General features: G+C 42.7%; 1 protein-coding gene and 1 long non-coding RNA gene across 2 annotated transcripts; one reads left to right on the top strand and one right to left on the bottom strand.

Moving 5' to 3' along the window:
- Positions 1 to 42: 42 nt before the first annotated feature.
- Positions 43 to 14005, bottom strand: LOC138959204 (alpha-L-fucosidase-like). The gene is made up of 8 exons (XM_070330604.1): positions 13520 to 14005; positions 10029 to 10135; positions 9266 to 9396; positions 8214 to 8347; positions 7207 to 7304; positions 6428 to 6560; positions 1546 to 1716; positions 43 to 687 (listed from the first exon to the last, which is right to left on the bottom strand). The coding sequence occupies exons 1-8, from the start codon at positions 13906 to 13908 to the stop codon at positions 426 to 428; spliced, it is 1425 nt and encodes a 474-aa protein (XP_070186705.1). The 5' UTR covers positions 13909 to 14005; the 3' UTR covers positions 43 to 425.
- Positions 14006 to 14011: 6 nt separating this feature from the next.
- Positions 14012 to 18309, top strand: LOC138959206 (uncharacterized). The gene is made up of 2 exons (XR_011453656.1): positions 14012 to 14484; positions 15649 to 18309. It is a non-coding gene; the product is annotated as an uncharacterized lncRNA (long non-coding RNA).
- The last annotated feature ends 9690 nt before the right edge of the window (positions 18310 to 27999 follow it).

The following is a 27999-nucleotide window of genomic DNA, read 5'->3' as shown; positions in this document are numbered from 1 at the left end:
ATGCTATTTATGTGAGTTGTAGTAAGAATATGTTATTTAATCAAATATTTGCTCCAGGGGCTTGCAACGTAGTACAATATATTACCTTACTGGGAGAATGTAAGTTTCCAGTACAAAGGACTTAACATTTCTTACATACTGCTTGACTAAAATCTTTACAAAAATTGACTATATTTTATACAAGAAACACTTCACATGGGTAAAAGGAGAAACAGAATCCATTAGTCGCCTCTTATGACATGCTGGGGAGCATCAGGTAAATTCTTCCCCCTAACCCGCGTTTTTTTTATTATTAACAAAACAAACATACATTTTATTTTGTCAAGAATAAATGTTCAATTACCTACCCTTCTTGTTTTTTGTTCTGATTTAATGGAATGTTAGCAGTTTATCTCTTTTTGGATTAAAGAAGAACACAGCATTGCTCAGGCATTGGCCAGGCCCTGAAGCTTCAAGGCCCAGGCATAGTCACAGGGCATCTGGTAGAAAGGAATGACTGGCATGTTGACCACCATCTGGCCCTGCGGGTTGCGCGTGAAGGACACTGGGCGGCTGTAGCCCAGCATGGAGACCTTGGTACCCGCCGCAATGCCAGGCACACCCAGCGTAAGGGTATCGTTCTGAGGCCAGTCAAGCACGATGGCATACACATCAGTGTCCCCAGAGGCTGACTTCTTTGATGTGTACCTGGTGCGGAGGAGAAAGGAAAGGAAATTAAGATGAGCAGGCCAAAAGTAAACTGTAAAACTCTTGTGACCTTTGTCAAAGGCACTGTTTATTTAAGGTGAAGTAGTTTGACTTATATTACCTTAATTATGCAAGGCATGTAAAAAAATTGAAAATTAAATTAGGAAGTATGCAAGTCATCTAAACATTGATAACAACAGTAAATGAGAGTAATACCTAAATAGTCTTCTGGCACTTGAGAAAACACTAAATGCATGAAAATAAAGAAAGGACTTTCATCCTCCATTAAGCTGGTTTGCTGTGGTACATGGTCTTTATTCATATTTACAATCAAAAAATAATCTGACTCCTGTGCAACTACATCCCACTTCATAGTTTAATAAGTAAAAGGGGCAATGCTTCTGTGTTTTTTCTTATAAAAGTTCTGTATATGTTTGCACAGTTGCTACAACTAATCTGTCATTTAAGGCAGATTATAAAATTTCTTTAATTGTGAATGATGCATAACCAACCTACCTGTTGGGTTCTCTCCCTCACTCATTCCCTAACCAACTAAACATTACTGTCAAGAAACCCCTGTATCTCAACAGCAACATAAAGTAATGAAACTGTTCAAATGGTACTGCCCCTGAAAATCTGAACCCTGCATCCATGGCACAGACTGAACAGGTACCATGGCACAGTAACCTGTTCTGTACTGCATCACTCAGTGAAATATCTACACACCTGGACAACATTTCTTGAAAGATACCTTGCAGCCAGCTGGAAGCTCCACTCATTCGCAAGACACATGAACATTTGTTACATCCAGTACTTGAGGAGAGCTGGAAATTAATTAAAGAAATGCAGACTGCTTACCAAACACCAGGTGTGACAGTATCATTGGCTCGGATCCAAGGAGTAGTGGCATAGATAGCTTCTCCATTCACACCCAGCCACTGGCCCATCTGACGTAGACGCTCTTCAAAGATGGCTGCAATGCGGCCTTCCTTGGTGGGCCCGACGTTCAGGAGGAGATTTCCACCACAGCTGCAGAGTGAACATCACAACTATAAGTCTTTGAAACTAACTGTGGCATGACCTTTAACCTTTGCCGGATGCCGCTTTTGACTACACACTCCTGACGATGCGGGTTTGTCTGAACCCATACATTTGAAAGAGGCTTTTTACCGTTTATTCCTCTAACGACGATGCGGGTTTGTCTGAACCCATACATTTGAAAGAGGGTTTTTACCGTTTATTTCTCTAACGACGGGGTGGGTTCAGGGAAACCCACAGCGCTACTTCAGTGGTTGCATCGAGTTTCTCCCTTCACCGACCTCTTGCAGGGGAGGGAGAGGGGGAGGGAGAGGGGAGGGAGAGACTGAGAGAGACTGAGAGACTAAGAAAGAGAGAGAGAGAGAGAGAGAGAGAGAGAGAGACTAAGAAAGAGAGAGAGAGACTAAGAAAGAGAGAGAGAGAGAGACTAAGAAAGAGAGAGAGAGACTAAGAAAGAGAGAGAGAGAGAGACTAAGAAAGAGAGAGAGAGAGAGTCTAAGAAAGAGAGTGAGAGACTAAGAAAGAGAGAGAGAGAGACTAAGAAAGAGAGAGAGGGAGACTAAGAAAGAGAGAGAGAGAGAGAGAGACTAAGAAAGAGAGAGAGACTAAGAAAGAGAGAGAGAGAGAGAGACTAAGAAAGAGAGAGAGACTAAGAAAGAGAGAGAGAGAGAGAGAGAGAGAGAGAGAGTCTAAGAAAGAGAGTGAGAGACTAAGAAAAAGAGAGAGAGAGACTAAGAAAGAGAGAGAGGGAGACTAAGAAAGAGAGAGAGAGAGAGACTAAGAAAGAGAGAGAGACTACGAAAGAGAGAGAGAGAGACTAAGAAAGAGAGAGAGACTAAGAAAGAGAGAGAGAGAGAGAGAGAGAGACTAAGAAAGAGAGAGATACTAAGAAAGAGAGAGAGAGAGACTAAGAAAGATAGAGAGAGAGACAAATAAAGAGAGAGAGAGACAAATAAAGAGAGAGAGACTAAGAAAGAGAGAGAGAGAGAGACTAAGAAAGAGAGAGAGAGACTAAGAAAGAGAGAGAGAGAGACTAAGAAAGAGAGAGAGAGAGACTAAGAAAGAGAGAAAGAGACTAAGAAAGAGAGAGAGGGAGACTAAGAAAGAGAGAGAGACTAAGAAAGAGAGAGAGAGACTAAGAAAGAGAGAGAGAGAGAGACTAAGAAAGAGAGAGAGAGAGACTAAGAAAGAAAGAGAGAGAGAGAGAGAGAGACTAAGAAAGAGAGAGAGAGAGAGACTAAGAAAGAGAGAGAGAGAGAGACTAAGAAAGAGAGAGAGAGAGACTAAAAAAGAGAGAGAGAGACTAAGAAAGAGAGAGAGAGAGACTAAGAGAGAGAAAGAGAGACTAAGAAAGAGAGAGAGACTAAGAGAGAGAGAGAGAGAGAGAGAGACAAAGAAAGAGAGAGACTAAGAGAGAGAGAGACTAAGAAAGAGAGAGAGAGAGAGACTAAGAAAGAGAGAGAGAGACTAAAAAAGAGAGAGAGACTAAGAAAGAGAGAGAGAGAGAGACTAAGAGAGAGAAAGAGAGACTAAGAAAGAGAGATAGACTAAGAAAGATAGAGAGAGAGACAAATAAAGAGAGAGAGAGAGACTAAGAGAGAGAGAGAGAGAGAGACTAAGAAAGAGAGAGACTAAGAAAGAGAGAGAGAGAGAGAGACTAAGAAAGAGAGAGAGAGACTAAGAAAGAGAGAGACTAAGAAAGAGAGAGAGACTAAGAAAGAGAGAGAGAGAGACTAAGAAAGAGAGAGAGAGACTAAGAAAGAGAGAGAGAGAGACTAAGAAAGAGAGAGAGAGAGAGAGAGAGACTAAGAAAGAGAGAGAGAGACTAAGAAAGAGAGAGAGAGAGAGACTAAGAAAGAGCTAGAGAGAGAGAGAGAGACTAAGAAAGAGAGAGAGAGACTAAGAAAGAGAGAGAGAGACTAAGAAAGAGAGAGAGAGAGAGACTAAAAAAGAGAGAGAGAGACTAAGAAAGAGAGAGAGAGAGACTAAGAAAGAGAGAGAGAAAGAGAGACTAAGAAAGAGAGAGAGACTAAGAGAGAGAGAGAGACTAAGAAAGAGAGAGAGAGGGACTAAGAGAGAAAGAGAGAGAGACTAAGAAAGAGAGAGAGAGAGACTAAAAAAGAGAGAGAGAGACTAAGAAAGAGAGAGAGAGACTAAGAAAGAGAGAGAGCGAGAGACTAAGAAAGAGAGAGAGAGAGACTAAGAGAGAGAGAGAGACTAAGAGAGAGAGAGACTAAGAAAGAGAGAGAGAGAGAGAGAGAGAGACTAAGAAAGAGAGACAGAGAGAGAGACTAAGAGAGAGAGACAGAGAGAGAGACTAAGAGAGAGAGACAGAGAGAGAGAGACAGAGAGAGAGACAGACAGAGAGAGAGACAGACAGAGAGAGAGAGAGACAGAGACAGACAGTCAGATAGACAGACAGTCAGATAGACGGATAGACAGACAGACAGACAGACAGAGCAACTGACAACAGACATACAGACAGAGAGATACGGACAAACAAACAGAGAGACAGACAGTCTCTTGGAGACAAACAGGCAGACAGACACTGTTCCGCCGCTTTGGTAATTATGGGTGTAGCAGAACCCGCGCCGTCGGCAGAGGGATAGTTACAATCACTACTACTCTTTAAAAGTATGGGTATGTGTGAACCCGCGCCATCGGTAGTGTTTATGTAAATTATCATAATCAATTAATTCTGATGTTTTGTCATGTACACACTAAAAATTTGCAGACAGAGAGCAAATTAGGTGTGTGAGAGATACTTAAAATTTCAAAACGATACCTTTAATGGTTCCAGAGTTACAATGATTTTAGTGTGTCTCTGGGTACAGGTGAACCCAGGAAGCACGGCAAAGGTTAATGAAGGATTTGTATTAATGTAGACAACCTGAATGGCCTCATACATCCAATTTACCAACCCTAATTCTGATTGGATACTGGAGGAAGAACTCAGTCATAACTACATACAAAAAATTACCAAACACAGATACATACAGGGTGACCCAAAAAAAACGAGTACCCAAACAAAACGTCATAAATTGATCAAAAATAAAGCAATCTTCATAAAATTTATTTACACACACAAGTAGCCTCTGCATGATTTGCACAGAAAATGTTAGCGTTCTAGCTTGTCTTTCAGGAAAGTTATGCTCATTCTACAGAACATGCTCCAAATGGCCTCCCCCGGATTTAAATCCCCCAGATTTCTATCTTTGGGGGTTCCTGAAAGACAACGTCTACAGGAACAACCCACAGACAATCACAGAACTCAAGAGAGCCATCACAACAACCATTCGCGGAATCTCGCAACAGGAGTGTGTGCGGGTGATTGATAACTTTGCACGGCGAGTTCAAGTTTGCCTGCAGCGGCGCGGAGGCCATTTGGAGCATGTTCTGTAGAATGAGCATAACTTTCCTGAAAGACAAGCTAGAACGGTAAAATTTTCTGTGCAAATCACGCAGAGGCTACTTGTGTGTGTAAATAAATTTTATGAAGATTGCTTTATTTTTGTTCAATTTATGACGTTTTGTTTGGGTACTCTTTTTTTTTGGGTCACCCTGTATTCCAAGATCCTCAAAGGTGAAATCAAGTAAATCACTGTTAAAAGCAAAGAAGATTCAAGCAGGTGGGAAGACAAATATAAACAAACCCTGAATACAATCCAGAAGATTTTCCTTGCTGGTGTTTATGTTCAGGTAAATGAGTGTAACATAACTATTATTGAATGCAAAAGTGTGTCAAATAACAAAGGGAAGAAAGGGCTCATAAAAAAAGATACTGGTGAGGGAGAATAGACACATTTTGGAAATAATAAATTCTGACGTGTTTGTATGGGTTTTGCAAGAGTGAATACCCTTGATTTTACTGAGACACACAATCCACGGGCCAGTCACGAGGGGTGTGTCTGAAACATGTGGACAAGGAGCACATGTCAATTGTTTGTCTCACCAAAAGCAAGGGTGTTCATTCTTTCACACCCCACACAAACTTGACAGAGTTTATTCCGAACATCATCGATTATGAGGAACCAATCTCTTCGCACTTTAGATATTAATGGTACAGTGGAACCTCCCGTAACGACCTCTCCCAAGAACGACCCCCTCCTTTTGCCGACCGAATTTATCGGCACGGATGCCTGTCACACTGTAACTAACGTCCCAAGAACGACGCCCTCCTTTTTCAAACAACCGACCTACCACATAGGGTCAATAACGACTTTGACCTTTATACCAGTGAGTGTCAAAACTCGTAATTACCCTGCACAGGCGGAACACGCACGCCATTAGTCACGCATTAAGAGTCAGGGGTGGTAGTCTGTAGTATGTAGTGCGTGCAAGATCAGTGGCCTACGGCTGTCCTCTTCTCACCTTTTGCTATTACAATTGAAGGAAAGCCCTCGAAGTAGGGGGGAGGGGGAGAGAGAAATGGGGTGGGAGGGGTTGGGTAGGCGCAGTTTGAAGGACAACTCAATAATGAATTGCTGTGTACATATTCTGTGAATGTGTGCTCACCAACTGAGACCTCGGGCCAAAAATCAGAAAGAATGACCTGCTCAACAGTTGCCTCCCCTGTGAAAAAATTATACCTCCCAAACTCCCAAAAGACCCCTCCATTTTTTCTGGACATGTTCAAGGTCATTAGAGGGAGGTTTTACTGTAACAATAGAACCTGCAAGTTTCATCATCGAAAATGACCAACCTGACAACTTCAGCCAGCAGCTGTGTAAGTTCATCCATGGTGTTAATGTCGCTTGCCTGCACTTGGTCGCGGTAGCTCCATCCGTACTTGTCCATTATGGTAGCGTCTTCAAACGTGTGCTTCTGGATCATCCCTAACATGCAAACAACACCAAGAATGAAACCATAGAAATTAAGAAAGGGAACAATGAAATACTATTGTTTTCATTGTAGACTGGTATCCCATAACATTCACACATTTATATACACACATCCTCTTACAGGCATCCCATTAAACAGACATTTTGCCAAAAAATGTATGAAAATATTGGAAATGAAATCGCCAATTAGTCACACAGACCTTTAATACCGTATTTTGTTTGAGCTATTTGACAACTTTAAATCAATCATAGTGCTTAAGGCTCAATTTGACCCGTTACCGTTTTGTTGTTGTTGCAAGTGCCAGAATTCGTACTTGTACAGAAATACTGGATGTAATACAGTGGAACCCCCCTCCCCCCTAAAAGATCCCCCTCCCAATTTAAGACTGGAATTTTTACATTTTTCATGTATAACCTCAGTATATTCACCTCCATTTTAAGACTCCCTCCTTGCAAAGCCTTGATTTTCTCAGATTTGTGAAAGTCTTCAACTGTAATAGCTAGCCTTATCACACACACACACTCACACCCTCTCTCTCTCTCACATGCGCACACTAACTAAACACACAGTTCATTGTTTTTTTCTTGACAGAAACCAATAATATATTGTCAAAGCAAAAACACAAAGAAAAGCTCTGACCTGGGTTGTATTTGTCATGACAAGTCCAGTATCCACCATGTTTGCAGTTTGTATCACTGCCCCATCGGTCATTCGTCACCACAGTGTCCTTCACAGGACTGTACACACAGCAGAAACGTGTCACAGAGTCTTCATAATGGATTACTAACACAAACAGCACATAACATAAAACAATTGCATGAAGCAAACAAATTAATCTGAAGAAATACCAGCAAACTCATATAATATGAGATCACAAAAGCCTGAAATCTAATTTTCGAAACAACAAAAGCAAAATTATGCAATCTAATGGAATCTTGGGATATCAAGAATGATCTCTTGAGCGTTGAAAATGCTTGAAATCTGTAAGTTGGTGGGAAAAAAATCCCACGCCTGACAAATTTTACCACGCACTGATCTGCATTTTCAAAGATTACTTGCTAGTAGGCTACTCTACATACACGAAAGAGGCATCCCATATATCACTACCATATTTGAACATGTGTATTGACACAATTATTTCTATTGTGACATGTTCTCACACTTAATTTTGCTTTGATGCAAGAGATATCACTTTCAAAGTGACGCTCACGAAGACACGTCTTGGTTTTAGACGATCTGACCTGACACAACAGCGCACCGCAATAAGAACAAAATTGTTGGTTTTTGTTTCTTCCGTCTTGTTTTGGTTTTTAGGTAAATACTTACCTCTTTTCTTTTGAACTTACCACATTATGATGAACTTTAACTGATTAAATGCTCAAATGAAAGTAAACCATACAAACTCCTTCAGAGTACTTTAAGTTAAGAGTGTCAGTGTAGATGAATGATTAGCAAGTCAAGAGAAATGGTCTGAAGTTCAAAAGGGAACCTCTACCGCAGAGGACACACACGCACTCGTGCTTTTCAGCTCTAAAAATAACAACAAAACAGACACACGCATACATGCATTTCCAGGTTTTTGTTTCAGCTATAAAACTAACATTTAATTCATGCACAAAGATAAACGCAACAAAGAGACTACAGACCTGTCATTGTAAAGCCAAGAAATGAAGTTGGTGGAATTCCAGTACTTAGAATCCGCCTCCCAGTTTCCATCTGACCAGACGACCTCTGGTTTGTAGCGATTCACCAGCTCGTAAAGCTCTGGCATGGTCTTGCTCTGTTGCAAAACAGGGACATTTCAGTGAGAGACAACATGCATGTTACATGTAGCTCATACATGTGTAGAAAACGAAAACTAAGAGTGTCAATTCCTATTTCATCCCCCTAGCTTCAGACACTGAGAAACCCTAATCATGGGTTAAGGACCAATTTAGAGCTGACTCAATAGATGACATAACTCTGTCAGGGATATTATGGCACTTGGAAGAGTTGTATTTTTTTAAGTTGAGGCAAGCTAGCGACACATAGCTTAGTGGAAATTACCAGTGGAGACACGCTGTTGTCCCTACAATACCTGAACTTAAAACTGCTTGTCTTTGAAAGAAAAAAATCTGTCATTACTGTGCCCCCTCCATATCATGCAGTGTTGTTCCCAGATAAAGAGGACAATAATTAGTCACTTCTGTGGAGTTGGACTTGGATTCAAAAATATATATACCGGTCAAAATGTCCTCGCCGCAAACAAATAATTGTGCGGAAAGACATCTGGTGTGCCAAAACTTTCAGACATTCGAGCTGGGGTCAGAACAATGCATCAGATAAAAAACAAAGCGTAAATGACCAAAGACGGAGGCCTGGGAACAACATTGATCGAATCAATTATTTACTGGAGCGCCAATAGCAAGTCTACATTGGTAATTACCACTGCGCTATATAGTTAGGTTGCCTCACCTTCAAGTAATACAACTCTTCCATAGGTCATGAAAAATCTGACATGAGTAATTTCTAAACATTGTCTATTATGCAGACGCAAGTGACAAAGACTTTTAATCCTGCAGTTGCAGACAGACTATCTGAATAATTAGAAGTGACAAGCATAGCAATTCTATAAAAGTGGTCACGTGCTTAGACATAAAGCTTCAAAACCGGAATAGAACAACATTATTGGAAGCATATATTCAAAAGAAAAACTAACACTGACAAAATCCTGAGTTGTAAAATTATTTTTCTTGTCTGCCAGGTAAAGCGGATTGAAGAACTCGAACAAAGAGTGGTAGAGCCCAAACTTCAGGTTCGTCTTGGCACGTATAGCAGATGCAAGGTCGCCTGGGAATGAGAAACAGTGGAATGCGTTTAATGTGGACTGCGTCACAGTACGTGGCATAGACATAAGAGTTTACTTTGCACAGTATACATGTAAACTTCTGTGAATGATAACTTTCATCACCGGAACTATAATATAAATGAAGTAGAGTTTATAATCCCAGTGTGTAATATTAAATGTATAGAAAATAAGTTTATAATTAATGTAACAATTAACATTTAACTTTCCGCCCCTATACATAGGTGCCAGCTATTAATCAAATCCCACACTAAAAGTAAATTTGTACATGATGTATAACATTTGTACAAATACACAATACAAAATGTTTTGCATAAACATTTGTGGGGCACTTCAAAAAGTAGTAAAGTTTTCTGATGGCTGTATCAACAGAGAAAGATCAAATGTTAGTCTTGGCATGGAAATTTTTTCGGTAAACATGTACTACTCCACAAATTATATTAATTTAATTCTCACAAAACAACCACCTTTAAGTTTAAGTAACTGAATACTATCATTCTCCAAAGACCAACAATTTGAGGTTAAACATTTAGATTGAAACTCCAACAGGTGGCCTGCAGCGCTGCACAAAGCACAAAGCAAAGCAATCTATGATGGCATAAGACCTGCAGCTCACCCACGAGATCCCTGTTCGGCCCCACATCCATGGAGTTCCAGTTCCACGAATACTTGGATGGCCACATGCAGAATCCTTCATGGTGCTTAGCTGTCAGCACCACATACCTGGCAAATCAAATCAAACAAGTTAGTTGTCTGAACTTCAATCTCCAAGCCTTGGTCTACTTACAAATGACATTCTCGGTCATTGAGACAGAATGACACACAAGAAGAGTCAGTTTTAGATAACACACATGTATGCAACAGCATTCATGCAAAGAACAATGTGAAAATACAATAACCAGGGGAGAGGAGCTAACCAGTTATGCAAGAGATAGCATAGCCTTTCAGCTGATAACCAGTTATACAAGAGATAGCAATTTATTAGCTAATATCAATCAATCAATCAATATGAGGCTTATATCGCGCGTATTCCGTGGGTACAGTTCTAAGCGCAGGGATTTTTTTCCTTTATTTTTATGCAATTTATATCGCGCACATCTAGCATTAACCTCTGGTTTAACACTATTGTGACTAGCACTGCCACGGCGTTTACGTCCTGCCTGCCCAAGCTTGCCACCAAGAAACTTCCCAAAAATCAGTAACTGTAAAGAAATCTGTCTAGCAAGCTTGAATTAAGTCCAATCACCACCAAATTGTGTGTACTAATTCAAAAATGGATGCCCAGTTCAGTCGTGCTATTTATAAGTTTGTCACGCGATTTGTTTTAGCAAAGGGGGGTGAAAGGGGGGTGAAAGGGGGATAATTTGTGTTTTTTAACGTTTTTTTGTGTGTGTTTTATTTTCTACTGCTTTTTTTAAAAGTTATTTTTTAACAGAAAGTATTATAAATAATGTTATAACCAAACAAGGTGTAAAACCTATGAATTAGCTGAAATATTGTTAACATTGTACACAGAAATAAGGAGACAGTACAAAGAAAAAAACAAGCAAATCACGCATTCACTCACAGCATCCTGACTCAAATGAAACAAAACTGTAGATCTAACACTCACCAAATGATGTCTAGGTAATCCATATTGAATATAAGTCACATTTTCACAACAAAGTACCAACTGTACACCTATGAACAATTCCAAAAGGATTTGAAGGCTCCAGCCATCCATTGTTATCAGTGCTGCCACGCCCCCATAGCTCCTGCACGATTCCGAGATACATGTTCGTCTAGCAGTATCACCGCCAACCACGTGTAGTTTGCCGACTCGTACTAGCAACAACGGGACTGTTTCTTCCTCACTTTCACTGCTTGTATCGCTTTCGTGAGGCGAAAACGATACGTCCGAATCATGCTCTACGGGATCCTCTAGGTCCAACATCCGAAGAATCTCCTCCCGAGACAAGGCTCGCCTTTGATTCATTTTTTTCCTCAAAAACGCACACAAATCAGGCGGATTTGCAAATGGCAGAAGGGGACGCCAAGTGTATCAAGGGAAACAACTCAATTTATTTGCAAGCTTCAAAAACCGGGAAGCAATCACGAGTCGTGTACCTTGTATGTCTAATACTAAAATAGTCGCTTCCCGTCCGTGGGCGTTGCAGCGCTATTACTAATATAGTCGCATCCCGTCACGAAAGTGTTAAGTGCCGAGACGCTGAACTACGCTTCACCCCTTAAGGGGAAGTAACCCTAAAAAAGAACAGCCTAGAACCCGTGTGAGATGGAATATTTTTACACAATACATCACGCATTCACATCGGCCAGCAGATCGCAGCCATTTCGGCGCATATCCTACTTTTCACGGCCTATTATTCCAAGTCACACGGGTATTTTGGTGGACATTTTTATCTATGCCTATACAATTTTGCCAGGAAAGACCCTTTTGTCAATCGTGGGATCTTTAACGTGCACACCCCAATGTAGTGTACACGAAGGGACCTCGGTTTTTCGTCTCATCCGAAAGACTAGCACTTGAACCCACCACCTAGGTTAGGAAAGGGGGGAGAAAATTGCTAACGCCCTGACCCAGGGTCGAACTCGCAACCTCTCGCAAGTGCGTTACCCCTCGGCCACCCAGTCCTGGTATAAAGCCAGACTCAGACAGGACATCACCCCGTATCACACACCCCTGAATGGCTTTGCTGCTGTGAAGGTGTAAAACATGATTTATCTCTGTTATTAGTATAGCCTACAGTCTTTTTTTCATTATTGTATTTTAAGTTAATAGCACACTTGCATTACCTGCAGCTTAGACCTTTGTAGGCAGCCACATGAAAATGAGGTCAATTCAATTGTCATAAATTTACTGCCTGGGAGACTGGTGAATGTCAATAAGCATGGTTGGATAAACCAGTATGCAAGATCTTGCATGCTGTAAGAGGAATAATTCAGCTAAGCTTCGCTACTAGTTTGTTTTATCTAAATTTAAAATGAGCTGCATCTATATATATATACGACTTGTGTCTGTGTGTGTATCTGTCTGTCTGTGTCTTCGCGATGCACGGCCAAAGTTCTCGATGGATCTGCTTCAAATTTGGTGGGCTTATTCACAGAGACCCCGGACACAACCTGATCGATGAGATATTTCAACACGTGCTCTCAGCGCGCAGCGCTGAACCGATTTTCGTTTTTCACTGCACGTTACTATTTTTAGATCTCCCTTCCTTCGTGCGCCGGCGTCAATCCATATTCCCGTTTGTACGTTACTATATTTAGAAGGTCACTGCACGTTACTATTTTTAGATCTCCCTTCCTTCGTGCGCCGGCGATGGCGGCGTACACCCGGCAAAGCCGGGTCCCCGGCGACGGCCGGGTATTCGGCTCTACTTCTTCCCGGCGAAGCGGGTATTCATTCTAGTATCATATATATATGATTATATCCTAGCTGTTTGTCAAGTAGCCTCCATCAGAACAGGCCCATAAAGTCAAGTCTGTCTTTCGCTATCGAAGGTTCACCCTTACCGCAGCAGCCAGAGATCTGAAGGTAGTTTATGTAATTGCAAACAAGCATAAAAGCACCGTGACAAATCACATCGCTTTCTGGTAAGCGGACCATTATCATATTTCAAATAAAGTTGTTGTTTGTTTGAGAGAGGGTATATCAATTAGGTCTTCATAAAAACAAATAAGTTTCATATAATATAAAAACACATTTCCCTCTAACAACCCTCACACACTACTGGGTCACAGGATAACCACATGACATTCCTTTTCGTCATACAGACACTGAGTCAGCAAGGTGTCAACACCTGTTGTAATCACATGCAAGTGTAAAAGAATGCACTGACATGGAATTTTACTGATAAAACATGTGATATAGCATGCCGTGAGGTCTTGCCGAGGAGTGTTACTGTGCTGTTTGAAAGAGTAGTCATTATGAATTTCAGCATCTAAGTCGCAACACTTATTCGACTCTTAAAATCATAGTGGTCTGATTACCATGAATCAATTCTGAGAGAAACACACAGCAATAGATGCACATATGTTTTTTCGTGTGCTTTTTTTAAATACAGGGGAACATGTAAGTAACAAAGGGTTTCAAATGAGCTATACCTGGCACCCGAAGCGTTAAAGATGTCCGCCCACTGGAAGGGGTCGAAGAACTCTGCTTTGAAGAGCGGGCCGAAGTCAGCGTAGGTCCAGTCCGGCGGGTAGTTGTTCTGCATGTATTGCACGATGTCCAACTCCGGATTCGGCCCCTTCCACAGGTACCAGAGCCAGGCCTTGACGGCCGGTACGGAGAATAGTCCCCAGTGGAGGAAGATGCCGAACTTGGCTTCCTGATACCATTGCGGGATGGGACGCTGGTCAAGCGATTCCCACGTCGGTTCGTAGCGCGGACTAGTTGGAGCCCACTGCTGCACCACTTGCCAGTGTGCTTGCACACAAGTGCAAAGTATTATCGTCAAAACAGCAATGTACGTCTTCATTCTGTCTTGCATAGGGTGTTTACTGGTGAAAGAGATAGAGAGGAGCGAAATAGCTGCGTTTTGTTTTGTAACCCCCTCTTTGTCACATGTCACATGATAACGACTTTTCGCACATGCGCAAGCGTCCCTAGACACATTTTAAGGGAAGTAAGTCTTGTCTTGTCTTGTTGGGCGCATAGTAAGAATCCGGGGCAGAGTTGGAATCTCGCGGGACTTCGTCACGCCTCAGTAGATTTCCAACAAAGCGCGTCATTTCCGGAAACGCACCGACTCATTCTAGAAATGGCCCTCCTTTCGACTAGCGATGCCAGTCTGATCGCCAGTCTGCCTCTCGCCCTTGACCATGATGGGTGACCACAGGGAAGAGGTGGACAGTTTTGTCGTGGAACTTACGCAGAAAATACAACCGTGCTCACGCAGAAGAAATATGACAATATTGTGCTGTTTCTAAAAACAAAACGTACGGACCACATTGAAGATGGGAAGTCTTCGAAGTTCAAGTGGTGGGTGCGTGAAAAGAAGTTTCAGCTCGTGAACTTTCCAGGATTGGACTTAAACGACGTTCTCTGCATACCCAGCAAACAAGAGGTAAGTTCGTAGTTATGAAACGTGACTGAAAGTATTTCGCTATGTTGTTTTATTTATTTTTTCGCATGTTTATTTTTGTACAGTTAATGAGTTGTGGTTATCTCAACTGTTCTTGATTCCATGGCTGTCAGTGTCACTGTCAGCCAAATTTCTGTTGACATTGAGACTGAAAGTATCAGATGACATGTTCTATGGTCCATCCAGTGAATAAAACTCAGTTTCAAAGTTCTATGCAACCATGTGTGATCAATGATAATTCAATGTGTAACAGGTTTCCTAAACAATCGTCCATGTAATACGAGCTGTGTGCCTGCCATTAGAGTCATGCATTTTCAGTCCTTTAAAGTTTAAATGATTCGTATCATTCTCTGTACTTTTTTCTGTAATACTCTAGTTATAATAACACAGACATGCAACAAAAACATATCCATGTCAAACATTTTGGTTTCCATGTCAACAACCAGTCAGAAATCAAGTTAAAACCTTAAACACAGGCCGAAAAATAAGTTATTACCTTTTGTTGTTCATAACTTTACAGTTACACCGTGACATAGTTACAATTTAATTGAATATTCTTTAACTTTAAGTGCTCAGCTATCATTGTAATAAAAGATGAAGGTGTTCATAACTTTACACTAATCTTGCTTAAAATTAATCTGAACAATGACAACTCATGGCTTAAAATTTATTCAGTTACTTCAGACAGAAGCTAATTAGGTTCATTAATATATACTTATATAACTAGTTTCAATATTTGCCCCCAAACTTCCTTGTTCCTTTGATTCCTACAACATTGGTCTTGCTTAGACTTAATTAATTCATTTTGTACTGTTCATGCAGATTAATCGTAACACTTAACAAGTGTCATCTGTCAGTTGTAGAACTTGTACCCTCTCTTAATTCCAGTAGAAAGCACTATAGTTACAACAGCATATATATATAATATGATAAAGAAATATCATTTTGCGCTCTGAATTCTCAGTATTTCTCAGTTAATTATGTAAGTGTCCACTTGATCTGTTGTTGTTGTTGTTGTTGTTGTTGTTGTTGTTGTTGTTGTTGTTGTTGTTGTTGTTGTTGTTGTTGTTGTTGTTGTTGTTTTTTAATATATCCAGACCTCAATGAGTTGTTAAATTGCTATGATTGTTGCTTACTTGTGTGCAGAATGCTGAGTCGCTGCTGGCAAACATTCCAGTGGCTGTGATGCGACAATGTCACTGCCAGATGTTCAGAAAATACAGTCATCAGAGGCTTCTGCAACATGGACGTCCTCGAGAAAAAAACATGTGCGGCATGCCATTTTGCTCAAAACCAGATTTGGCAGACTGGGTGCAGAGTGAGAAATGTCACTCCTGGTGCCACTTTGACTGTGCTGGGGTGGAGATGACGAGAGCTGAGGTCTCGGCAGAAGATGTACATTTTGTGTGTGTTGTGTGCAAGGACTGATGAGGAAGTGTTGATTTATGTCTTCTACCTTCCACCTGCATGGGTTTTTTTCCTTCTCAATTTGTTCATTAGTGCTGTATGATGTTCACTCACAGACTTTTCTCTGCACATATTCAGGGTCCTGTGTGTATGTGTTTTCAAAAATCATGTTGTTGTTCTTTCCAAATCGTCTCTTATTGACTCACCTGAGTAATTGGCGAGTCTAAGAATTCATATACATGTGTCAATCCATATATCCGGCCAAAAAACTTAACATTTGAGGTTAGCTTGGTTGTTTTTCAAGCTAGTCCTCTGAAAAATGTAGGGTTCGATGATCTTACAAAGTCCTTTGTACTGGAAACTTGCATTCTCCCAGTAAGGTAATATATTGTACTACGTTGCAAGCCCCTGGAGCAAATGTTTGATTTGTGCTTTTGTGAACAAGAAACAATTGACAAGTGGCTCTATCCCATCTCCCCCCTACCCCCGTCGCGATATAACCTTCATGGTCGACAACGACATAAAACACCAAATAAAGAAAGATCTTACAAAGTGACCTCAGTTTGGTTGACCCTCTTCAAATTTTGGCGTCACAGCGGGGTCATGTTTGTTTCATTGGATTAAAACTTGTGCGTTGAAGCTATATCAGATGTTTTTGAAGCCACAGGTTTGAAACCTTGTATACTTCTAGTGTTTGATAATCTCCAGACTTGACCTAAGTTTGATTGACCCCTGTCAAGTTTTGGGGTCACAGGGGGCATGCAGTCATGTTTGTTTCATAAAACTTAACGTTGAAGTTATCTCAGATGTTATTGAATCTTAAGCTTTGTAACTATGAAAACTTCAAGGGTAGTTGTAGTTGATAGCCAACATGAATCTAGTTTGAGATACCCCTGTCACATTTTGGGGTCACTGCGTTGTGTCATTATTGCATTGCACAACTTTGTTACATTTTCCATATGTTTAAATCAACATATTCAGGGGGTGTCCAGAACGTATGTGTGTATGTGTTTTCAAAAATCATGTTGTTGTTGTTTCATAGTGGCACTGGGTTTCTTGTGCAAAGTTTAAACGGATGTGTTTTGTAATTTTTTTTAGTCGTGCTGTACAGTTTGACGCCAGTTTACAAGTAGTGCTTCTGCTGAGCATCAAGATGTGATTAATGTATTTTTGCTGTCTGTCTTATGGATTCTTGTGCAAAGTTTAAACAGAGGCATTTTATGATTTTTAAATTGTGCTGTACAGTTTGACGTCAGTTTTCAAGTAGTGCTTTTGCTGTGTGATTATTTTGATGTGATTAATTTATTTGTGCCGTCTGTTTATTTTTGTGTGTGGGTGTGCCAAGTTTTTACAGAGGTGTTCTCCTGTGAATGTGAGTTTTAAGTAGTGCTGTACAGTTTGACCCCAGTTCACAAGTAGTGCTTCTGCTGAGCATCAAGATGTGATTCATTTATTTTTGCTGTCTGTCTTATGGTTTCTTGTGCAAAGTTTAAACGGATGTGTTTTGTAATTTTAAAGTTTTTTTTGTGCCGTCTGTTTATTTTTGTGTGTGGGTGTGCCAAGTTTTTCAAGTAGTGCTTCTGCTGATCATTAAGATGTGATTCATTTGTTATGTGCTATCTCTTGATTGTGTGTGTGTGTGTTAAAGAGACATGTTCTACTGTGGCATTTAGATGTGCTGTACAGTTTGATTGCAGTTTACAAGTAGTGCTTCTGCTGTGAGATCATTGTGATGTGATTAATTTATTAGTGCTGTCTATTTGTTGGGTCAGTGTGCCAATTTCAAAGTGTGTCTTCTGTGACATTATAGTGCTGAACAGTTTGACCCCAATTTTCTAGTTGCTTCTGCTTTGTGATCATAATGATGTCACTAATTTTTTTTCTTGTAATTTTCTTGAAGTATAGTTTTTTGTGTGTTTGACTGTCAAGTTCAAACAAGTATCTTCTGTAACTTTTGAGATTTGCGTTACCGTTTGACCCCAGTTACCAAGGTTTGCCTCTGCTGTGTGATAATTGTGGTGTTATAAGTTACGTTTTGCAGTCTTTTGTGATTTCTTTGCCATCGATCCATTTTCATGCAAACAGCACAAACTAAGCAGTAACGTACTTTGTTTTAATCAATAAGGCAACTGAGGCTGTATCCTGAATAATGTCATTATTGTGGGTATGAAAGCTTTGTGCACCGTAAAATATTTTTTTACCCTTGAACATTTCTTCTGAATTCCATCTTCTAATTTTTGTATCTCTGTATTTGTGAACAACAAACTTGCCTAATGATGTTTGCCTTTCCATTTTGTGTGTATAAAACTAAATGAAATGGTGTGTGTGTGTTCATTGGTGCTCATACATTTTATGTGGGTTTTTTTGTGGGAGAATTAAAGTTTTGATTTGCATCACTGATTTCTTTGTGTTGGTGTTCCTGTGAGACTGTGGGGTCAAAGACAAGCATTTGACCTAGGGTGTGAGTGTGTGTGTGTGCATTGCTCCTCAAGCATCATGATGTATGAATTGTCTTTTCTTGTCTCAATATAATGACATATATAATTTCATGCGGCTTTCCTACTAAGACAGAGAAGTGAATCAAATGAAACATAATGCATGTGGGACGTACAATAAAAAATCTATATAATTGTAATCATGTGAGGTGTTAAAAACGTGCATAAATCCCTTCAATTAACAAGATGTTATGGTTTGAGTACCTGAACCAACCTTGTTATTTTTTCCGTTTTAAAGCCAGGCGAGGCTTCTTAATCCTCACCTTAAATGCTAAAATTCGTTTTTGGCTGCGTGCTGCCCCTGCAATCCGCCAAGGCCTAGGCGGCCCTTGGACCCCGGCAGTAAAAAAAAAAGTTCAGTCGCAGGCAAAATTCAGACTCCCACCCATGTAGTGTAAAGCCATTAATCACAGTCATAAGTTTGTTTTCATATTCTGTTTGTTTGTAAATTCAGTTCATTGATCTCTGTTTTGGTCTTTGCTTTGTTGCTTTGGTTGAAAAAAGTGACCTCTCCTTCTGAGAAAGCTACCTCTCTTGTGTGGTGTGTGAATTTAATTAAACAAATCATGAAATGTATGCATTGGCAGCTAGTGCTTCCTTCCCTTTGTTTATCAAAGACCAAAAGGCATTATTCAAAGAAAAGTCATACTCAACTTATATGATGCAATCAAGCACACAAAATGTAGCACATATAACATAGCACAGTTGTTCCAAAGAAATATAAGAGCATCCCTTGTACCCCCCAAAAAAACACAAAAACACACACACCTTGCTTAGCATCATAATGATTGGGATAGGCAGACACTGTGTACATTGAAACTGGAGATGTATTCAAATATGCTGTACCATATTACCAGGTTTTTCACATATGCACACAAGCACACATTTAGTGCTAATTTTTGCATTAACTGACTTTAATCCTTTCAAATTCTTACACCCTCTGTATGAAAATTATGGTACCTCCTGTTGATCTTGTACATGTGCCACCAGGACAAGTTGTTCACAACCATTACTTAAACTGTTTCTAATGATGAAAAAAGTGTTGAACACAAAAATATGTCATTTTGTTCTCAGTATTTACACATTCTCAAGCAAGTAATAAAAAATTGTTCTGCGCTTCTGCCCATATATATAGCTATTGAATATAATCTTTCTCTCATAGAACACACTTGGGACATATACATACATGCATCTTCAATTTCTGTGACACTGGGTGTTCCCAATGACACAAGAATGGCCGGTCACAATGAGTTAACAGTCAATAATGTTAACAATAAACCTGTTAAGATGCAGGCGGCATATCATAATGAATTTGATACTGAATGCTGTTGGTGGCTTTTGTATTGACAATAAAATATAAAGAACGCAAAAGTTTACGGAATACACAGAAATTATCAAGCGAGTTTGTTAATGGATTTTACTTTACAATAATATAACATACTTACTTTTAGATAAAAGAAAAGAATTAAGTGCAAATACAATTTCCACTCAGTAAGTTACATTTTTGTGCAAACTGACCCAAACTAAATGTTAACTGGTCCCTTGACTCCTACTTACAGTTACCAAATACCTACCCTGAACCCAACTATATACATGCATAGATGTTTGGCATGATGATGATGGTGTGCTTGGGGTGTGTGTGTGCGGGTGTGTGTGGAGGGGGGGGGAATGCATAAATATAGCCACACACCGTTACCAAAACCAACTATACTGTTTCAACTTTAACACAGTACATTGAAGAAGAAGACAATCAAGCAACAATTAAGTTACGCATGAGTGTTGTCAACGTTACTTAAATTGTAAGGGTAAACTTCACTAGCACCAGTTAAAATGGCAAACTGAAGCGCTCGATCGTTTGTTCAGAACGACGTCCGACTGAAGTCAGTGTTTATTTTTCCAAGGTTCGTAAGTAAGAAAAATAGCAGTTGGTATGATTTTGTCTAATGCATCTGTTTTATTACAACCAACTATTAATATTTTAAACATACGTTGATCATTGTAGTCCATCAATTATCATTTAATCATCGCATTCTAAGAAAGAGCAAAATTCTCACTCTGCGCGCGGTTCATTTCCAGAATCGCGTAGCGCGAAGTTGGAATTCCAACAATGGCGGCCATAGTTGGAATTCCAACAAAGCGCAGGTCATTTCCGGAAAAGCGCCGCTGACTAGATGGGACGCAACATGTCTTTCCATTACTGCCCACAATCAACAGTAGTGATTATTTCGGCACTTGATGGGATGTTGCGCAAGTCCAATAAAGCAGCGTTTCCAGCATCCAAAAGTCCATTAAGATTCACAGGTTGGGGAGTATGGGGGGGGGAGGGGACATGAGTCACAGTGGCTACTGGTTTAGTGCAAGGCGCGCGACACAAAGGTGTCGACAGTGCGGGCCTCGACGACAGCTGCTGGTAGAGAGTTCCAGTCCTTCATTGTGCTGGGTAGAAAAGCGGCACTCCGATACTGAGTGCGGCAGGTGATGAGGCCGAACTGCTGGCAGTGGCCTCTTCGCTGGCGTGGTGGTAAGGGGGCCAGCTTCGACTTGATGCCCGGACAGTGGACGATGCTGTTCGTGATCTTGTAGAGCATCGATAGGCGGGCAAGCTTCCTGGCGCGGCTCCTCCAGAGACTGCTGTCGTGTTCTCGTCGTGTTGGACGGTCACATGCATATATATAAACAAACTGGTAGACTATAAATGAAGCAGACACAGGCATGGAGGGTTAGCGTGTTATTTATTCCGCCATGATTCTCCCAGAATCCCCAGCAACCTTTTTACGTCAGGGTTCTTGCATATTGACAATAGAACACGGTTTTTAATGACGTCATAACATTACATCCCCCTTACTTTACGCTTATTTTTTCTTTTAGAAAACAAAGCAAATTAGCTCTTCAATGTAACTATGAGTATGACTTTCATAGATGAAAACTTCAACAAAAGAAAACATTCCTGTGCTTCTTTCACACTAGTTAAACATAACCAAAAGTCACAGATCAAGAATGTTAGGCCGCTTGACCACGCGACCGCTTCTTGTGGTCACAGGCCGTTCATTGGGCAATCCCTCAGACGGAGAATCTGTCTCCCTTTGTTCTGAGGACGGATCAGGAGAACCACCGTCCTCCCCGCGATGTCCTGGGCGTCCCGCATCAGGAGGAATGGTTGTTGACGCTTTGTCTGGTGACTGCTTTGGGGTTGGTGCATCACTCAGACGTCTGTTGAGGTGTCGGCGATTTCTTCTCTGTATGCCCGTCTTTGTCTGTAGTTCGTATGACCTCGGAGCAACTGGTCGCAAGATGACTGCTTCTTTCTCCGTAGGTGTTTTCAGCCACACACGTTCTCCTGGCTTGAGGGTAGGAAGGGGTTGAGCTCGGTGTCGCTTGTCGTGGTTTTTCTTCTGTGCCTCTTTCTGCTGGACATCGGCTGACCGCATGTCGTGGAACTTTGGCCAGTCTGGAATAAGCAGATTGGGAACGGCAGGTACCTTGGTTCTCAAACGACGTCCCATAAGTCTTTCCGCTGGACTGAAACCGCACTGCAGAGGCGTCGCTCTGTAGTTTAACATGGCCACGTACGGATCTTCAGCTTTCAGGAGCAGCTGCTTGAGGGTCTGCACTGCTCGTTCAGCTTCTCCGTTGGCTTGCGGATACCGTGGACTACTGGTTTCATGGGTGAAGCCATATTCTTCAGCAAACCTTGAGAACTTGTCAGCGTCAAACTGAGGGCCATTGTCCGTCATCATGACTTCCGGGATTCCATGCCTGGACATGATGCTCTTCAGGTGTTGGATGACAGTTTCACTGGTGGTCGAACGTAGTAGTGCCATTTCTATGTACCTCGAGAAATAGTCCACCACCACAAGGTAGTCGTTTCCACGCCAGTCCATCAAGTCGACACCCACTTTCTGCCATGGATAATCTGGCACTGGTGTAGGTTGCAATGGTTCTGGTGGTGGTTTGCGCTCCTTCACGCAAGTTGCACATTCTTCTATCATGACTTTTATGTCTGTGGAAAGTCCTGGCCACCACACTGAAGATCTTGCCAGCGCTCTGCACTTTACGATGCCCTGGTGACCTCCGTGGATTTTGCTGAGAATGTCCTGCCTCATCACTTCTGGAATGACAAGACGGTCCCTGAACAACAACAGTCCTTGTTGTACCGTCAGGTCGTCTCTCACTGTGTGAAAAGGCTTAAGGTCTGGTTCAACCTTGTTAACATCAGGCCATCCTTTGTTGCAGTAGTCTTTCACTTTGCAGCAAATTATATCTTTCTGCTGTTTGGCCCTGATTTCATCCATGCGCTGCTTTGACGCTGGAAATCCTTCCACCACTGACTTGACGTATGCTGCAACATCACTGTCAAGCTGTAAGTCTGACGTCTGTGGAGATCCGACTGGAGCACGCGATAAGGCGTCAGCAGTTGTCAGATCCTTACCAGCTGTGTAGATCACGTCATACCGGTACCGCATCAGCCTCATACGGAACCGTTGAATCCGTGGCGAAAGCTCGTCTAGCTGTTTTGACTTGAGGAGTGCCAGAAGCGGCCTGTGGTCTGTCTCTATGGTGAATGAGGGAAGACCAATCAAGAAGTCAGCGAACTTCTCGCAGGCCCACGTAGACGCTAATGCCTCCTTTTCCACCTGGGCATACCGCTGCTCGGTGGACGTCATAGATCTTGAAGCAAAGAATACGGGTTGCCATTCACCGTCTCTTTCCTGGAGAAGGACAGCTCCCAGCCCGTACGACGAAGCATCAGCTGACACTTTGGTAGGCAAGGATGTGCTGTAGTGAGCCAGCACTGGTGGTGAGGTCAGCTGTTCTTTCAGTCTTTGAAACGCTCTCTCCTGTGCGTCTCCCCATGTCCACTGAATTTCCTTTTTCAGCAAATCACGTAGAGGTCTGGTCTCTTCTGCCAGGTTAGGGGAGAACTTTCGGACGAAGTTCACCAGTCCCAAAACACGTCGTAGTTCAGGGACGCTCTTAGGTCGAGGCATGTTCCTGATAGCCTCCACCTTGTCCGGATCCATCTGCACACCATCCTTGGAGATCACGTGTCCGAGAAACTTGATGCTTGTTTGGCCGAAAGCACACTTGTCATTCAGTGTGACACCAGCATCTTGAAGCTTTTCAAGTACTTGCTTCAGACGTTGGTCATGCTCGACTTGGTTGCGTCCGTACACCAACACATCATCTATGTCGCATATGACCCCTGGAATGTCTGACAACAGCTGCGACATGATGCGATGAAAAACCTCGCTCCCTGACGAGATTCCGAAGGGTAGACGTTGAAAACAAAAACGTCCGATTGGTGTAATGAAGGTCGTCAACTCTTGTGAGCTTTTCTCCAGTGGAACTTGATAGAAACCGCTGTTGCAGTCCAGTTTAGTGAATACTGTTGCCTCCTCTAACTGTGCGAGGAGTTGATCTGTAGACGGAAGAGGATAGTTTTCTCTCTTGACACTCTCGTTCAGTCTGGTAAGGTCTACACAGATCCTCACTGCATCATTATGTGCTTTCGGCACCACAACGATGGGGGCACACCAGTCAGTTGGAGTGTTGACTGGTCGAATCACTTCCTGATCTTGCAGTCGCCTAAGCTCCTCCTCTACCTTCTGTTGAAAAGGGAGTGGAACACGTCTCGGTGCTGTCACTGCATACGGCACTGCACTGTCCTTCAGGCGAATCGTATAAGTCTCTTTCATTTTCCCAAGTCCAGAGAACAGCCTGGGGAAAGTCTTCTGAATGCGTTCCTTGTCGCCTTCTTTCACCGTTTCCACACGCTTCACGAGTCCTAGCGCCTGAATTGCTGGTCTCCCTAACAGAGGTTCTTCTAGGTCTTCAACCACGTAGATGTCTTGAATGCTCATGGCGTTCTTGACTTTCATTTTTGACGTGAACTGTCCCAGCACTTTTAGTGGAATTTTACCTGGGCCAAAGAGTCTTTTCGAAGGCCTCTCAAGCGGGTATTTGTTTTTGGGTACCATCACTGCTGGCATCACTGTTACGTCTGCTCCAGTGTCCATCTTAAACTGAATGTTTGACTGCTCTAGCTGAACGTCCACATGCCAGGCGTCAGTTCCTGCATTTGACACTGCTCCCAGATATGCTTCATCTTTCACTTCCTTCACAGAAGCTTGGCTGATGGGCTTGCTGAAACAACAAACTGCATAATGTCCTTTCTTCAGGCATTTTCTGCATTCGGCTTTCGCGGCAGGACATGACTCTCTGCCATGCTGATCTCGACCGCATCTGGTGCACTTTTGTGACCTTTCTCCGAGATTTCGGCTTGGACGCTTCCACTGTGTTTTCGGATGCTGTCCCTTTTGCATAGCATTCGGAACCCCCTTTAGGCGATCCACTGTTGTTTCCTTAGACATTTCATGGAGTTGTTGCTGGGATGACTCATAAGCTCTGCATATGTCTACTGCTTTTTTAAAAGTCAGTGTTGAATCTTCAAGAAGTTTCTCCCGCATGGTATCACTTTTGACACCAACGACAATTCTATCCCGTATCATACGGTCTTCCATGATGCCATAATTACAGTTCTTAGCAAGTTGTCTAAGGGCTGCCACATACGCATCGATCGACTCAGACGAATCCTGGCGTCGAATGTGAAATTTGTATGTTTCGAACGCTTCATGCGTGGCTCCCACACAAAATTCTTCCAGTTTCTTGATGACAACGCTTATGTCTTTCTTGTTCTCACCTTCAGAGAACCTCATGCTGTCATACACCTCCATTGCATCTTCGCCAATGCAGGCAAGCAACACTGCACACCGGTATTCTCCTTCTTCTTTGTCCAGTCGAGAAGCAATCTCATAATTGTCCCATTGTCTTTTGAACTTCTTCCAGTTTTGGGATAAGTTGCCTTCCATAACCAGCTTTGAAGGTATTGGAACATTGGCTGTGTAATGTCTCCTCTCTGCCTGTAATGGTGGTTGGTTCGGCTGCTCTGCCATACTGGATCTCTGCTGAATCCGTACCACTGAACCACACCTTTCTTTATTTTTGGAGTGTGCGCTTCCTACTGCGACGCTACATCTAGTTTGCTGCTGTCGGAGTACGCGATTTTAGATCGAACAAAATGCTCTACGGCACGCGCGAACAAAACTTTCGACTTGCAATCTCGTACATAAAGTTTTTCACACTCACTGCTTCGCTACCAGCCACTTCTGACACCATGTCGTGTTCTCGTCGTGTTGGACGGTCACATGCATATATATAAACAAACTGGTAGACTATAAATGAAGCAGACACAGGCATGGAGGGTTAGCGTGTTATTTATTCCGCCATGATTCTCCCAGAATCCCCAGCAACCTTTTTACGTCAGGGTTCTTGCATATTGACAATAGAACACGGTTTTTAATGACGTCATAACATTACAACTGCCACCCAAGGGAGTCCAGCATCCGGCTGACACTTGACGTGTTGTGGTAGCGGTTGCAGACGAATCGGGCATAATCAAGTCATAATCAATTAAAACCTCTGTGATGTATGTGGTAGTTATTTTAACATTACAGGATTATATACTGTTCAAAAAAAAGAAACGCATAGCTTGTAATATTTGGTTAATTTAGTTATATGGCTACAAGGATATCCACCAAACTGCAGAAAATGTTTATCTGGTCGTCGACCTTTCGTCCATTGCCACAAGTGAGCTCTGCACGTGACGCATGCGTTATCAGTGGCTACAATGTCAAAATTGCTCATTTGGCATGACCACTCGTCATGCTTCAGTGTAATCTCGTGAAACTCGGGGAATATTGAGCTCTCACCATGTCTTCCAAAACCCATAAAAGCGGATTGTTCGCCACAAAGAAATCAGACGACAATTCAGCGACGAAAGATGGCCCGATTGAGCAGAGAAGACCGCCAAATTGCATTGGGTCGTTTACAAGCAGGCCAAAGTCAAAGTGCAATCGCCAGGCACTTCCACGGCACTTCCACGTGTCCCAGAGCACCATCAGTAGACTGTGGGTCAGGTTTCAAGCCACTGGCTCCGTTGCTGACTTGCCACGAGCGGGAAGACCAAGGGCGACAACTGCTGCTCACGACCGCTTCATACGGCTCCGCCACCTCCGGAATCGTTTCCTGTCGGCCTCATCTTCTGTCCAGGCTCTCCCCGGGCCACACCGATTATCGGACCAGACCGTGCGGAACCGCCTGCATGAAGCTGGTTTGAGAGCTCGCAGACCTCACAGAGGAGCTGTCCTCACCCGCCGCCATCGCCAGAACCGAGTGCAGTGGGGCAACCAGCACCTTCGCTGGACCGTCCGGAATCACTGGAGACACGTGTGGTTCAGCGACGAGTCCTACTTCCTGCTCCAGCGACATGATGGTCGGAGGAGGGTCTACCGGAGAGTAAACGAACATTACGCGCCCAACTGTGTGGATGAGGCACCCGTTCATGGTGGTTTGTTTGTTTGTTTATTTGTTGCTTAACGTCCAGCCGACTACGCAGAGCCATATCAGGACGAGTTCATGGTGGTGGAGGCGTCATGGTGTGGGGGGCGATCAATACCGCTGGAAGGAGCACCCTGGTGCACGTCCAAGGGCGCATAACTGCCCAGCGATACGTGGAGGAAATTCTGCGCCCACACGCCCTTCCTCTTCTGGCTGACCAGGATGCCATATTCCAGCAGGACAACGCTCGCCCGCACACAGCACGACTCACCACCCAGTTCCTCACCGACCACCATGTCCAGGTGCTTCCCTGGCCATCCATGTCGCCAGACATGAACCCGATAGAACACCTCTGGGATGAATTGGACAGACGTGTGCGCAGGCGAGAAGAAGCGCCGGCAAATCACCGCGATCTATTGCAGGCACTTCAGGAGGAGTGAGACACCATCCCACAGCAAGATATCCGGCATCTGATCCAGTCCATGCCCAGAAGGTGCCGGGCAGTTGTTGCTGCTCAAGGCAGTCACACCCCCTACTGACTTGACAGCCTCGGCACCCAATCGTATTGATTGACTGATTGATTTGAAGATGCAAATGAACTGTGTGTGCATTCAACTGTGTCCATACCAAATTTCAAACAAATAATCTAAATATTGGATTTTCTGTTAATTTTTTCGAAAAATAAAACAAATTTGGCAAGTAGCAACTATGCGTTTCTTTTTTTGAACAGTATATCATATATGTTCCTGCTGTCGTTGTGGCTACTGTAAGTTGATGTTGTTGTTACCGCCGCTGCCCAGTATTCACAACAGCAAGCAATCCGGCGCACGCCGGCGCGAGAATGTGAGTGTGTGAGTGAGTGTGTGTGTGGTGTGTCACTGTGCGCCGAATGTGTGTGTGTGTGTGTATGCGTGTGTGTGTGTGTGCGTTCTCAGTATGACTCGACTACACCCGGCTGAGCGGTGATGCGTGCGTGCGGTGCGGCGTTCGCAGTGCGTGGCGTGTGCCCGGTGTGACAGTGTGTGTATGTGTATGTGTGTGTGTGTCAGTGCCGGTGAGCGTGTGTTGGTGTGTTTGCCACTGAGTCACGTGTGTACGCGCGTGCGGAATGCGTGTGTGTGTGAGTACTAGCTAGCAGTCAGTACCCGCCTTCAATCAGTGTCACATGAGCATCAGGATTTTCTGAAGTCCGATCATC

The sequence above is a fragment of the Littorina saxatilis genome, linkage group LG2 (assembly GCF_037325665.1).
Source record: "Littorina saxatilis isolate snail1 linkage group LG2, US_GU_Lsax_2.0, whole genome shotgun sequence".
Taxonomy (NCBI): domain Eukaryota; kingdom Metazoa; phylum Mollusca; class Gastropoda; order Littorinimorpha; family Littorinidae; genus Littorina; species Littorina saxatilis.
The sequence above is the reverse complement of the archived record's forward strand: the minus strand, read 5'-3'. Positions and strand labels throughout refer to the sequence as shown.

What these genes read in the sequence shown, in the direction of transcription:
- LOC138959204 (XM_070330604.1), bottom strand. Translation starts at nt 13,908, where the DNA reads ATGCAAGACAGAATGAAGACGTACATTGCTGTTTTGACGATAATACTT. An exon ending in TTTAACGCTTCGGGTGCCAG is followed by an intron (nt 10,136 to 13,519) that starts GTATAGCTCATT and finishes TTGATTTGCCAG; the next exon opens with GTATGTGGTGCTGACAGCTA. An exon ending in CTGCTGGCTGAAGTTGTCAG is followed by an intron (nt 1,717 to 6,427) that starts GTTGGTCATTTT and finishes TTCACTCTGCAG; the next exon opens with CTGTGGTGGAAATCTCCTCC.